Source organism: Miniopterus natalensis, chromosome 20 (assembly GCF_054644295.1).
Source record: "Miniopterus natalensis isolate mMinNat1 chromosome 20, mMinNat1.hap1, whole genome shotgun sequence".
In the NCBI taxonomy this organism is placed as follows: Eukaryota; Metazoa; Chordata; class Mammalia; order Chiroptera; family Miniopteridae; genus Miniopterus; species Miniopterus natalensis.
Window position 1 is genome coordinate 11,026,558 of NC_142100.1, and position 14,226 is coordinate 11,040,783.

Below are 14,226 nucleotides of genomic sequence, written 5' to 3' on the forward strand. Positions count from 1 at the left end.
GGGGGGGGTCTGGGAAAATACCTGAGCCGTGAGCAGGCAGACCCCTTAGGGGATCGCAGTGTTCCTTTGGAAGGAAGCGAGGGGAGTGGGAGAGGAGCACCAGGATGGGGAGCGGTCCTGCCTCACACAGCTCTGAGGTCCCCGCTAGAGCTGGGCCTCCTCAAGAAGCAGCTGTTCTACTGCCCTTAAAAGTCAGTGTCTGGGCTGCTCTGACCGGAAAGCCAACAGGGTCCCTTGCACGGGGTGGGCCTTGTTATCTTACTCCCCATATTTAAGCAAGGCTTCCCTAAACCTTAGCCGGGTCCTGAGAGCTCTGAGGGAACCCCAAACCCCCTTTCTCATAAGGTCTCAGATTTGAGAACCTGAGAAGCAGCTTCGGGTCTGTGGGGCTTCCCCCCCCTCGGCGCCACTGCTGTTCCTGGCAGACCGTCTCCAGCTCCGGCTGTCCCTCCGAGTCCCCTGCGGAGCCAGCTCCCAGTCTTGACTCTTCTGGTCGAACAAGCACTCATTTGTGTTGCGCCGGGTTTCAGACACACTCAGAGGCGGTGAGTCATGCCGGCAGCTGGCGCAGTGTGACTGGAACAGCCCTGGTCCCCTCTCGGCCAGCTCCCCTGGGGCTGCGGGGGCACGGGCTCCCGGAGTGTGGCACCCCCGCCCCTTCGGCCCCTGCAGGCTCGGTGATATTCCTCCACCAAATGTAGGAGAGAGACACAGGCCCTGGCAGCTGGCTCTGCCACCAGCTCTGAGAAGCTGGTCCTACAACAGAACCTTGTGTCCTTGGGGAGGGAACTGAGATGTGGAGAGGAAAGAACTAGAAGGCCGTGTCTCGCTAGTTGAATGAAGGGAACACATGCTACACATCTCGTTTCCCATCTCCTAGCTCCCAGTAGGAGAACCTGGGCCACCTGGACCCGGGAGCAGCCTCCCCTGTGGGAGCTGCAGCTGAGATGACCCTCGTAGTGAGAGCATGGGCGTGATTTATTGGGAACTGCTTGGTGCTTGGGCTTGGCCTGCAGCTCTGGCTCACGCAGCGCCAGGCTGTCTCCAGCACCGTCATCTCTGCCCTCGGACACCGCTGGTCTTCTCTCCAGCTGCGTGTCTTACCCGCCCTTCCACCTCTGTCTCTCACCGGTGGGGCCAGGACTCCCCTTGTATCCAAGTTATTTGGGGCCATGTGCCTGGGCCTTGCACCAGATGCAAAGGCTGGGCATTAAGTGGGGAAGGGGACTTGGTGTCTTAGCCACCTTGCTTTTAGGACCTAGTGTGACAGGGGATCTCTCCTCCACCACCACCACCCCGCCTGCCTCCCCTGAGCACCTTCCTCTCGGGGCCTCACGGTGTCGCTGTCACTGTGATGGTGACGTTTACTGGAGTATCCGTGGATTCCTGAGGAGGACCCGAACCCGGGGTGATGGGTGGTGTTTCAGTGCCTGAAGAATAGACATGACCACAGGAGAGGTGCCTCAGGGGTGTCCCAGGTTGTCCTTAGAGGACAAGAGACCGAGTGTCACGCGTGAAACTCAGGGCTGCCCTGCTTACAGTCACCTTTGGGGTAAACTGGCGCTTACCTGCCTGTGCCCCTGGGCCTTCCGCTGAGCCCCTGGGTGGGTGACTCTGCTCCCTGAAGGTGAAGTGGGTGAGTGAGGTTAGTGACATCCACACCTTCCCAACCTTCCTTCCCAGTGAGAGGAAAATCCTGACCCCGGAATGCCAGGTCCCCCACTCACATGGGAACAAGCAGCTGACGAAGGCCTGTAGACAGAAAGGGAAACGGCATTTGAGCCACCAGCCCTCCCTTGCCCACAGGCTCCACGCTAGAGCCCAGGATCCCAGAGGGGAAGCCCCGGTGCCTGAGGTCAGGGTTGGACCCACTGAGGAGATGTCACACGTCGGAGAGCCCAGATTTCCTGCCCCCCGGGGGTGGGGGGGTGTCCTGCAGCTCCCTGAGGTAGGTGGAGACCTGGCCACCTTCTAGGGTCAAGAACCCACCCCCTTCAGTTCCCACTCACAGGGGAAAGTCTCGGGGTGCCGGGCAGCGTACTGAAACACCAGCAACGAGGCCACCGTTGCCACCACCATTCCTGTGCCTGCTGCACCCAGCACGGCTGGGTAGGCGCTGAAGGGGGGGTCCGCTGGGAGGGGAGAGCACCGGTTGCCGGGGACAGGTTTAGAGCCAGGCCTGAACTTGGCAGCAATGGCTTATAGGGTACTGAGCAGGCAATGCCCTGCTCAGCCAGGGCCCCCTGCACCTGAGGTGGGTGACCAGGGGCAAGGCTGGGCCCAGAGCACCTGGAGACCGGGTCTCTCCCATGGAAAGAGGTGCTCTGTGTGCCTGGTGCTTTTGAGGTTGGAGGCCCCCGCCAAGCCCCCTGTGTTTTGCACAGAAGGCAGCGGGCCAGTTATCCTGGCAGCTCGCCATGTAGTGAGGAATTCCCAGGATGGAGAGGGCAGCGGAAGCCGAGCCCACGTGTGTGCCCCAGGAGAGGAGACTGAGGCACAGAGAGGGGCCCTGTCCTTAGCTAATCTCCCCTTTCCCTACTTCTGATTCAAGCTGAACTATGGCTCCCCCCCTCGGTGGGGCTCCGGGCCTCCCGGGAGGGATGGGAGAGACAAGTGGAGGAAGCACCTGGGGGAAGGTGGGGGAGAGGAGACGTGGGGATGGAGGAATCCAGCAGGAAGAGGCTGAACCACGGCTCAGCTTTGTGGGGCCCGCCCAGCACCTGGTATCCTGCCCTCCGAGGGATGTCCAGCTGTGCGGTGGTTCAGAGCCAGGATGCGGAAGGCGTAGAGCACCCCCGGGTCCAAGCCCCCCAGCCGCCGGGTCCTGCTCTCGGGCTCAATGTCACCGGCTGCTGTCTCCCAAGCTCCGGCTCCTGGGCCCTGAGCCCCGGCCCTCCGCTGCACCAGGAAGCCCGTCAGGTTCCCCGGGCCTGCAATGGCCCATTGAAGCTGCACCTCTCTCCGCTGTCTCCCATAGGTCAGGCGGCTGATGGTGACATTGGGAGGAGCTGGATACCCTGGAGGTGAGGGTGGGAACGCATGCAGACACGTGCACGCCCACAACTGTGTGTGCGCACGTGTGCTGTGTGCCCAAGTTTGTTCCAGTTTTTCTGGGAGCCCGAAAAGGCCCTGGACTGGGATGTGTAAACTTGATCAGTTCTGCGTGGTTTGGGTCGGTGTTACCCTAGACTTCCATTTCTAGGCCTCAGTTTCCTCATCTATGAACCAAGGCAAAGGAGCTCATGCCGCCTGCATGGGGCTCTGTTGGCCTGTATTCTAGACTGCGCATGATTCATGTTCAATAGCCATCTAGGTTCGTGTTTGTGAGGCCTGTCTGTGCCTGAGGGAGCCGACCCATCCAAATCCCAAAGGAGGAATTCCAGTGCCTTCCACCTGCAGGGCATATGGGGCTGGAGGGTGTCCATCCCCCTCGCCACACAAATGCACCCCCCACACTCACTCAGCACCTCCAGCAGGACGCTGCGACTGCTGTTGCCCAGGGCGTTGCGAGCCACACACTGGTAGGTGCCCCTGTGGAGAGCCGGGTCTGCAGCTTGGATGCTAAGATGGAGCTGGGCGCCCTCGGGGTGCAGCATGAATCCAGAAGTGCCTGCTTCCAATGGCTGTCGCTGGGGTCCCAGCCAGAGGAGGTGGGCAGGCGGTGTGCCCCCCAGGAGGGCACACCCCAGCCAGGCCTCTTCTCCCTCCAGCACGGACACCTGGAGCTTAGTCACTGCCAGCTGTGGGGCTTCTACAAGGACAGAGAGAGTAAGACGAGAGATGTCCTCTGGGCCCCGGGCTGGTGGGAAGGCTTGGGGGTAAGGTGCTGGCCAGGGATGGAGGGGAGGGGGGAGAGAGGAGACGGGGCTGTGGAGTTGACAGCGAAGCTTGTCTTGGGCCTGCCTGCCTCCTCTGTCAGGCTTCCATTCTATGCCTGATTCCTACCACATCTGGGCCAAGTTTGGAGATGATAGTGGTGTCGCTCCATGTCCTCTGCACCCAGCCCCAGGCTCCCCCTGCAGGCGGGGCCCCGCCTCCTCCCTCTCAGTTCCCACCACGTGCTCGGTTTTATGGGCTGATTCCTGAAGACCCAGAGGTCCGGGTATCAGTGGGCCCCTGATAGAATTTCCAGCCCTGAGTAATAGGGAGGGAAATATTTCAGGTCAAGGAATTTCTTAGAGCTCCTGAAAACAGGCTGGTCACCAAGCCTTACAGACTGAGATGGAACTCATTTTGTGAGCATTGTTATATATAAAACGGCTCCTCTATTTGATTTTCTCACATTTTTTACTTCAATGTTTAATAACTTTTTCTTGAGTTAATAAATGGGACTGGCAGAGCCAGAAGACAAAGAAAGGAGCCTGACCAAAGGCAACTGGAGCGAGTGAGAGAGGTAAAGGCCTCTGACACCTGAAACATTAATTTGAGTCAGGAATTCGATCAGGCATCTCTCTTGCAAATTGATGGAAATGAGGCAGGCAGGACCCCTCACTGGCTAGATGGGTGCTGCCCAGCCACGTGTGACTACTAAGCACTTGGAATGCAGCCAGTCACCCCTGAGATGTGCGGTAACTGTAAATACACCGGATTTTGAAGACAGTAGAAAAAAATGTAAAATATCTCATTAAAAATTTTCTATTGCACATGAAGTGATCATATATTGGATATATTGAGTTGAATGAAACATTTCGCTTATTTCTTTTTGCTTTTTTAAATGTGGCTACTAGAAAATTTAAAATTATATGTATAGACTGGCCGGCGTGGTTCAGTGGTTGAGCCAGGAGATCGCGGTTCCATTCCCAGTCGGGGACCTGCCTGGGTTGTGGGCTCGATCCCCAGTAGGGGGCGTGCAGGAGGCAGCCGATCAATGACTCTCATCACTGATGTTTCTATGTCTCTCCCTCTCCCTTCCTCTCTCTGAAATCAATAAAGACATTTAAAAAATTATATATATGGCTCACATTATATTTTTATTGGACCACACAGACCTAGACTAAACCCCCGATTTTATAGATCAAAAAAACTTGAGTCCCTGGGAGGTGAGGTGACCAGCCTCTTCGCTCACTCTACATTTCAGCACAGCTGTCCCCCAGAGCCCCTCATCCCGATTTTAAAGGGCTGCTCCTCCCTTCAGTCCCAGAACCCAGTCACTAGCCCCCGCTCACCCAGCTGAAGCCGGCAGTGGGGATCGGGGGCCCTGAGGGGGTGAGTGCCCTGGCAGGTGAACTCTCTGCCAGCCAGGTCGCCCCGGGCCTGCAGGAGGTGGATGGCCAGCGAGGAGCTGCGGCCGCCCAGAGGCTGCTGCTGTCCATCCAGCCAGCTCAGCAGGGCAGGGGGCTCGCCTCCAGCCCACTCACAGCTCAGCATGATGAACTGGCCTCCAGCTGTGGCCATGGTCCAGCACGAGGGGCTCCGGAGGGGTTCCCCTGAGGAGGGAATAAATGGCTCAGCATGACCCTCCAGGGGGAAGAGGGACCCAGCAGGCCTAGCCCATCCCTCCCTCCTTCACTTATTGCTTCACTCTCCCATTACCCCGTTTACTCAGTCAACTCATTTATGTTTTTATGCATCATTTATTGAAGGCTGACCATGTGCCAGAGAAATAGTGGGGAACAAACACTAGCAAACAGTTACAATACAGTTTGACGAATGCTGGAGTATAAGTAGGAAGACAGCTATCGGGGTGCAGGGAGAATGTTTGAAAACAAGATGACGTTTGAACTTGGTCTTGGTACATGGATAGGAGCTTCCCATGCGGAGAGAGTCACAGGCAAAGTTCGAGACCAACATGCAATAGAGCAGGAGAGGGAGAGCACAGGAGGGCGAGAGCCTGCTGCCCCTGGAGGCTGGGGGCAGTTAGGAGAGTGTCAGGGTCCCCAAGCCTGAACCAAGGACAGGCCACCAGGTAGATGGAGACCAGACTGGGTGGGAAGAAGCAGGGATGTAGGGTCTGGGCTGAGTGCCGCCACCTCTTTGTTACATGGCAAGTCTCAGAGTCTGTGGTCTGGAGCCCCACCCAGGTCCCAGGGCCCCTCTGTCCTCTCCCCTGACCCCTAAATGTCAGAGCCCTATCTCCCCCGTCCACTCACACACTGTGATCCTGCAGACGGCAGGCAGGGCCAGGGCTGGGTGCTGGCTGGTGCAGGTGAAGACGCTGCTGTTGGGCAGCTGGGTGGCGGCGTGACTCCAGGTGACATTGCTGAGGGCAGTAGGGCCATTTCCCCGGGGCCCTTCCCACTGCAGCTGGGCAGCTGGAAGCCCCCCAGGCCAGGTGCAGACCAGAGTCACAGCCCCGGGCGTGGGGAGCACTGCACAGGAGGGCCGCCCCTCGGGGGGATCTGGGGGACAAGTGGGCTCAGGTGGGGCTGGACCAGGCCACACTGCCAACGCACCGACACCTCTGGGGGGCCGAGGTGTCAGTGTGGGGGAGCAGGGAGAAGTGGGTGCGCAGGGACAGGCCACTCCCTCTGGGGGGCTGGTGAGCAGAAGGCTGAGCTCTCAGGTCAAGGAGCGGTGGTGTGGGAGTTGGGCAGGAGGTCAGAATTCACTGGGCAACCCCAGGGGCTTCCACGGAAGCCCCAGCAGGGACGTGTTCCCATGTCCCATTGTCATCTTTGCCTGGCTACTTTGTCTCACTGTCCTTACCCTGCCCTTCTCTGTGCCTCAGCCCAGTCCTGGGGACCCTGGGAACAGCCACTTGGAATGGGGTGCCCCTCTCCCAGCCCCGTCCCATGGCTCTTTAGCCTCTTTCCCTGCTCTGCAACCCCATTTGGCCTCCCGGACCTGCCTGCCCCCTGCTTCTGCCCCATTCCGCACAGGGCGCCTGTATTTCCCAGAGCCCAGGCCCGCGGAGGCTCCGGGGGAGGGCCCCCCCCACACTCACAGTAGACGGTGAGCTGGACGGCAGCCTGTGTGCGGGTGTCCAGGCGGCTGTTGTGGGCCAGGCAGGTATACAGGCCTGTGTGGGTGCGGCTGGCGCTGCCGATGGTGTAGGTGGGCCCGGTGTGGACCTGAGTGTGGTCCCGGAGCCACGCATAGTGACTGGGGGGGTTGGATGCAGCCAGGCAGCTCAGAGTCACTTCTTCCTTCTCAGGGGCCCAAAAACCCCCCTCAGTGAAGCCCGGTGGCTCCATGGTGATCACAGGACTGTCTGGACCATCTGGAGGGCAGGGAAAGCCTGTCACACCTCCCCAGTCTTCGTTCCTTCACCCACTGCTGAATTTACAGCTGCGGCAACCACTATGCTTAGGCCTCTGAGGGACCAGAGTGCAGGGGCCCCAGGCGCAGTCCAGTGCAGGGGATCGGGGTCTGCGGAGTGAGCCCCCAGGCTGTGGTGGCCCAGGGGGCTCCTGTGACTCCGAGAGGCTTCCCTGAGGGAGGGGTGGGCTGGGCTGAGGTGGGGGACAGGCGAGAGCTGGGTAGGCAGGGCGCCCAGCCCCCCCACACGGCCTGGTGTGAGGGGTTCTCGGGACTGGCTCACTTGGTCCCTCTAGACGGGAGGGGGAGGGAACAGGGCGGGAAGGTGCCCTGAGCGCGATCCCAGCAGCCAGCGCTTTCCGCTTCTGTGGGCCACCGCCTTCCCCTCTCCCCCGTGTCTTCTTTCTCCCTGACTCCTGGAGAGGACTCACTTATTTTGCTGCCTCCGTTCTGCTTCTGCATCTTTCCCGAGAACTGTTCACCCGTCTCCTCCACAGCCCTCAACTCACAATTCCCACGAGCCACCTCCTCCAAGACAGACAGGACCCTGTCCGTCCCTGCTCCCTGAACCCTCTAGGCCAGCGCTGTCCAGTAGACATGGGAGCCACAGATTTTAAAATCTCCGGTTAGCCAGGTATTCAAGAGACAAGATCCCCTAACTCCACCAAGCAAAAACATCAACAGGTTTTAATAATTTTAATAATTTTTATTTAATGGAGTACATCCAGAATATTATCATTTCAGTGTATAATTAATATAAGAGTTATTGATGAGCTATTTTATAGTCTTTCTTTGGACGAAGTCTTCAAAATCCACTGTGCATCTTACACTGCAAGCTCATCTCAGTTTGGTTCGGCCACGTCTCGCGTGCTCGAGGCCACGCGTGGCCCCCACGCTGGACAGCGCTGCTCCAAACCACCTAGTCTTCACCTTTCCCACAAACGCTGATTCCTTTCAGTTCATTAGTGCCCTGTGTTCCCCTCTTTCCTGAAATGACTGTCCTGGCCTGTTGTCCGCTTTTGCCTAGCTGGCTACCCCCTCCTCACTGGCTGCTTTGGAGTTCTTTGTATGTTCTGAAAATAATCCTTGTTTGCTCTCAGAAGTTGCTCTTGGGCCAGCTTGTTGCCCTCTCTTCCCACAGCGCCCCCTCCCTGTTTTCTCAGGTTCAGATGGTGCCTGAGAGTCCTTGAGGCTTAACCCAAAGGCAGACTTTCTGGGCCACCCCTTTACTGTGGGTAAAACTGTGACTACGAATCTATGCACATTTTCCCGGGAGGAGGGCCCATGACCTGGACAAGGTTAAGCCCCCGTGTACTGGAGCCCCATTTGGCACCAGTGGGTGCAGTGCCCAAGGTTGGGGCAGTCCTGGGGGCCGAGCTAGGGTGGGTGGGTGGTTGCCAGCCCTGACTCCCTTCCCCCACACCTGTGTGACTCACAGATGACGTCCAGGAAGGCTCCGTCACTGCTCAGCTGGTTGACTGCGTTGTGTGCACTGCACACGTACCAGCCCAGGTGTGTCCGATTGACAGGGTCCAGCTGGAGCTGTTGCTCTGTGACCCCCACCAGGGCCTCCTCGGGGCCTCGGGGTGCCTGATGCTTCCAGGCAAAGCTCATGGGCTCTGTGCCCTCCCGCACTGCGCACGTGGCCACCACAGATGTCCCCTCCACTGGGGACGGCTTGCTCAGCCGCACTTGAGGCTTTGATACAGGCACTGGCCAGAAAAAGAAGAGGCTCTGTGTTTGTCATCGCAGAACCAGGCTGTGACCGGCTGTGTCAGTGACCCACCCCTTGCTAGCTGGGGGCTGGCCTGCCCACTGGGTTCCCGAGCTCCCCAGGCTTCCTTGTCCCGTGGCCACAGGCCTTGCAGAACCCGGGCGCTCAGGACACAGCCCACGCTGGCAGCACATGCGAAGGGTGCAAAGCAGCACTCGCAGTGGCTCAGGCCAAAGCCCCCAGCAAGGCCTCACCGAGCACGGCCAGGCTGAAGTGGGAGTAGGCGGTGTGCAGCCAGCCTCCGGTCGCGTGCAGGGCCTGGCACAGGAAGCGGCCGCGGGCACCCTCCCGCAGCTCCCCCAGCACCAGGCTGCTGTTCTGCAGGCTCACGGTCCCCAGGGCCGAGGCCCCGGCCTCCACCTTGAACTCTGCTCCATTGGTGACAGCCACAGGCCGGGGAATCAGCGAGCCCAGGGGGGTGAAGCTCCAGAAGACCACCAGGGGGGCAGGTGGGGAGCCACAGGCCAGCTCCACGGAGCCACCCCTCACTCCCTGGATGGATGCCACCTCCTCATGGGGCTGCCCTGGGGACAGAGACAAAGCAGGACATCTGAGCTGTACTGGGTTCTCCTGCTTCCCCTCCGTCCTCAGGGCCGCCGTTCCCGCTCTGCAGTCGGGCGGACTGGGCAGGGGTGCGCAAGATAGCAGAAGCCCGGCTGGAGTTGGGGGAGGCAGAGATGGTTTCTGGGGGAGCCTGCAGCCTCCTGCTGGGCTGTGCCATAGGAGTGGCAGGCTGGGGGGTCTTTGACCGAGATCAGGGAATGGACTGGAGCAGAGGTTCCCACCTTCGCGGGCCATTGGACTATCTGGAAAGCTTGATAAAAACACAGATTCCTGGGCTTCATTCCAAACTATAGTCAGAATCTCCAGGGCGTCAGCACCAAGCACTTGTATTTCTAACAAGTGTCCAGAAGTTGATCTGATGATCAGCCAGATGACGCCTCGAGGGTCAGGAGAACTGTGTGGCCACTGGCCATCCAAGCTCCTGGGTGCAAGGACTCCAGGGGGTTCCAGACCCACCAGCAAAGGAAAGACCACACCTGCCTGGGTCGGCCCGCCCAGCATCTATTCACTTGTCAGCTGTTTAAATTATAAAGTGCCTGCCTTGTGCCAGGCACCAGGATCACAATGACAAATGAGCCACCCTATAGTGACTCCCATGGAGCTTTCAGTCTGTCGGAGAGTCCGACATTAGCTAGTCATCACGGGGTAAGGCTGCCGAGGCTGGCACGGAACCCCAGCATCTGCCCGAGCCCCGTGTGTTCTCCTGCCCCTGTGGCCAGGTTTCTCCAAAGTGCTGACAGCCCCAGCAAATGGGGATTAAAGTAAGTGCGTCAGAGGAAACTGAGCCACAGAAAGAAATCACACCAGCCTGCCTTTGCTGAGTGTGAGGCCCTGTCCTGGCCTCTTCCCTCATTACCTGCAGACCTTAATCGTTACAATAACAGCATCCCCTGAGACTCTGAAACACGAAATCGCTTGGTCCAAACCACACAGTAGGTGGCAGAGCTGCGTGGAGCCCCGTCTGTCTGACCCCCCGTCTGAGATTCTCCCGGCTGCTATCGCTTTCTCCAGGGAGGAGACCGTCGGAGGGAAGGGATCAAAGGCAAAATTCTTTCCCAAGAAGGGAAAGAACCCAGAAACTTGTTCTTTCCGATCCCACCAGCTGTCGGCGCCCTGACGACCACCTGGCTTGGGGCAAACTTGATGGAACCGATCTGGCCATGTCACTCCTGCCCTCACAGCCGGGCAGAGGCCCCCAGGACACCCCGGCTGCTAAGGTAACGCAGAGCGCTGTGTTCTGGCCCGGCCTCCCCCCCGACGGCCTCGGCTGCTCAGAGCGCGCTGGCTAAGGTCAGGCAGGTCAGCGACGTCGATGGACTTCCCTGAACGGCTATGCGAGTGGGAAAGAGGGACCCTGAGGAAGAAGCAGGAGGAAAGAGTGGGATGGGAGTGGGAACGGCCACTGGGCAGGGTGGGCTGAGAATCGCTCACCTGAGGCCCCCAGATGCAGAAGGCAGAAGGCCGTCAGCAGCAGGAGGCTGGGTGGTCTACGCGGGGCCTGCTGACTCTCCGCCACCCCCATCGCCCGGGGTGGCTGCCCGTCTGAGACAGAGCCTGCCTGAATCTTGGGCTCCGTCTCCACAGAGCAAAGCCCAGCCCTGGGAGGATGGGGTTCTGGCTCAGGTTGCCAACCTCAGCCCTCCCAACACCTTCGCCCCCAGTCTCCCGTTACCCTCACTGCCCTGATTGCAGGTGAATTATTTACCAGATGATTCACTGCATCCATAATGCAGAGGTGGGGAAGGCAAGACCTGGCTGGGCACACACCTAGGGAGGACCCCGAGTTCCCGCGTTTTTATTCTATGACATGATAAAATTAGAGAGTCACTGACATAGAGCTGAAAAAGGCCCAGCCTCGTCGAGTTCAGCCACCTGCCCCATACAGGGCCCCCACAGGGATCCTGAGGTTCAAACCCACCTTTAGGGCCTTTGTCCCCTCTGCTTGCCTCGTGTCTTGTTAGGAGAGGCAAGTGGAGCTGGGAAGGAGCTCTGGAATCAGAAAACTCCAGTTTGGGTTTGACCCATGAACTGCGAAACATTAGGACATTTCCGAGCCTCTACAAGCTTTCGTTTTTTTCAGAGAAATGGGGATAGTAACATCTTCTTTCTTGTAAAGATTATTGTGAATATTAAATGAAAAGCTTACATTAGCATATGGGGGGGCTTCTTGGGTGCTAGTAATGTCTTATTTCTTGACTGGAGTAGGGGTTACCGTTCATCAAGTTGTACATGCATTTTTTTATATACTTTTAGATATGCTTGATAAAATACACACACACGTGCACAGCACTAGCACGTAGTTGGCGCACCCTCATGCCTGCTCCTATCTGGATTTGACCTACACAGGCTGGACCCGGAGCTGGAGTCCTCCCGACCAGGGCTCTCTGGATCCCAGCTCGCTCTCTCTCTCCCTCTCCCTCTCCATGTCCTGCTTCCCTAGCAGTTTTCGAGTGACAGCTTGAGATGAGGTCAGAGTTTTCCATCCTCTGGCGGCAGGTTGGGAGGGTGAGGATCCTAGACCCCAGTGAGACTAGGGATCTGGTGTCTGGTGTCAGGTTCATCGGGGCTGAGCAGGGACAGGAGACTTCAGAGCTCGGGCCCCTCCTGCGCCCAGAGGTGCTCACTAGGGCACCCTCGGCTTCTCACTTGCCCTAAGACTGTGGCTAGGCATCTGTCCCACTCTCACGCAACCCGCGGCCAAGGACCCTCCGCGCCCTCCTTAGGATCTTGAGCCCCCATTGGGCTTTAAGCAGAATGGCAGACGGTCACTGGGGCTCAGGCTCTCATGAAGTGGGGCTGACACACGTTTGGCCGACCCTATTGTCCAGGACACATGGCCCCCCCAACGGAATATCCTCAGAACTCCATGAGATGTTCCTTTGGGAGCAAAGAATGGGGATTAGACGGCTGACTTACCTCTCGGTGGGCAGCAGCCCCGTCTCTAGAGCAAATGTGAGAATCAGGCAGGTGAACTGGGAAAACTTTAAAGGATTCTCTGGCTCCAGCAAGCGTCTGTGCTGGCCCTGGAGTTAGTATATTCTGCTTGCGGAGTTAGCACCTTCTTACCCAGGAGCACCAGGGTAATAGCGGACTAGGAGGTGCTTCTCAGCCCACTGTGTCTGTCTCCTTAGCAAGGGAGACCTTGGGAGGGAGAGTCGGAGAGGGAGGTGTATTAGAGAGGATTCTCCAGACAAACAGAACCGATAGAATGTGTGTATATATAGAAAAAGACATATGGTAAGAAAGTGCTCACATGGTTATGGGGGCTGGCAGGTTCCCCGATCTACAGTCAGCATGCTGGAGACCGGGGAGGACTGAAGGTATAAGCTCCAGTTAGAAAGCTGGCAAGCTGGACATCCATGAAGAGCTGATATCTCAGTTCTAGTCCAAAGGAAGGAAATACCAAAGTCTCAGCTCAAAGCAATCAGGCCGGAGGAGTTGCCTCATCTTTGGGGGAAGGTTGGCCTTTTTGTTCTATCCAGGCCTTCCACTGATTGGATGAGGCCCACCCACGTTGGGGAGGGCAATCTGCTTTATTGGGTCCACAGATTCAAGTATTAATCTCATTCACAAATACTTTCAAAGACACACCCTGAATCATGTTTAACCAAATATCTGGGCACCGTGGCCTAGTGAAGTTCACCAGTAAGTTAACCATCAGAGAGGTGAATGGACCCCCGATCCTGCAACCTGGCTCTGCCAGGCAGAGCTGCAGCCCCCCCTGAGAAGGAAGAGGGAGCACAACGGGAGTAGGAGAACAGGCCCAAGGCTCCTGTCTCTGCTGCCGTGGGAGCTTGGGGCCAGGAGAGACGAGAGAGTACAGTGGTCAGAACACAGCTTCGTCTCTTTATTACTGTGTGATGTTAGCATGCTACTTATCCCTTCTGAGCTTCCGTTTCTTATATGATTTTTTCTTAAGAAGAATAAATGAGGTTATGCATCTATAGCACCTGCCTATTAAAATTACATGTGCCCCTTGACCTGAAGAATGTCAACAATTCAGCAATCATTTCTTGAGCATCTATTAAGTGCAAGGCACCGTGCTGCGTATGGTAGGGCGCCGAGCTTCCTCCCCTCTTTGCCAAGGAGCAGCAGCCAAGCCGGGCCTGGTGCTGCACCCGCTCTGGGCATGCTCAGTGCTCCTCATCTCCCCTCCTGCTCAGGCCCTGTGAGCTCCTTTGCCCACAGCCCACCTGGGTCCCAGGGGCTCACACCAGCACCTGCATTCTCATTTCTTTGCGACAACCTAGAAAGTGGGAGCAACCCTGAGTGGCCTCTCAGCTAAACTCAGGAAAGAGGAATTATAAGGATGGACTTGAACATCCAGAGGTTTGAGGTGACATTTTGGAGAACAAGGCTGAGGGCTCTGAATGGGTCCTTGGAACCTCCCTTGTGGCACAGGAGGCCCCCCTGCAGCCTCCTGGAGAGACCGGCCTCAGCCTTTCCCAGGGACCCACACTGGCAGGCGTGGCACTAGCCGCACGGCCTGGGCAAGCAGCGTCCCCTCTCTAAGCTACATCGCCCTCGTCTTTAACAACAACCTCGCGCGTTAGGGACACAGAGGATGCAACCGCACCTATCAAGCACCCGTAGGCGCCTAGCACATGGTACACGTTCGATAAATGTGTGTTCTTGACCTCTTTCTGTTCAGGTTGAACTGGAACTCGCCTCCCTCACACCCCTACCCTGGG

General features: G+C 57.8%; 1 protein-coding gene across 1 annotated transcript; it reads right to left on the reverse strand.

The window, feature by feature from the left end:
• Positions 1–1,332: 1,332 nt before the first annotated feature.
• On the reverse strand, positions 1,333–11,057 carry VSIG10L2 (V-set and immunoglobulin domain containing 10 like 2). The gene is made up of 12 exons (XM_087828764.1): positions 10,967–11,057; positions 9,166–9,495; positions 8,634–8,909; positions 6,884–7,159; positions 6,090–6,338; positions 5,166–5,426; positions 3,461–3,751; positions 2,721–3,017; positions 2,010–2,132; positions 1,728–1,752; positions 1,569–1,621; positions 1,333–1,430 (listed from the first exon to the last, which is right to left on the reverse strand). The coding sequence occupies exons 1-12, from the start codon at positions 11,055–11,057 to the stop codon at positions 1,333–1,335; spliced, it is 2,370 nt and encodes a 789-aa protein (XP_087684890.1).
• Positions 11,058–14,226: the final 3,169 nt, after the last annotated feature.

What these genes read in the sequence shown, in the direction of transcription:
- VSIG10L2 (XM_087828764.1), bottom strand. Translation starts at nt 11,057, where the DNA reads ATGGGGGTGGCGGAGAGTCAGCAGGCCCCGCGTAGACCACCCAGCCTC. An exon ending in CGTCCAGCTCACCGTCTACT is followed by an intron (nt 6,339 to 6,883) that starts GTGAGTGTGGGG and finishes CTTGTCCCCCAG; the next exon opens with ATCCCCCCGAGGGGCGGCCC. An exon ending in CGTCAGCTGCTTGTTCCCAT is followed by an intron (nt 1,622 to 1,727) that starts GTGAGTGGGGGA and finishes CTTCACCTTCAG; the next exon opens with GGAGCAGAGTCACCCACCCA.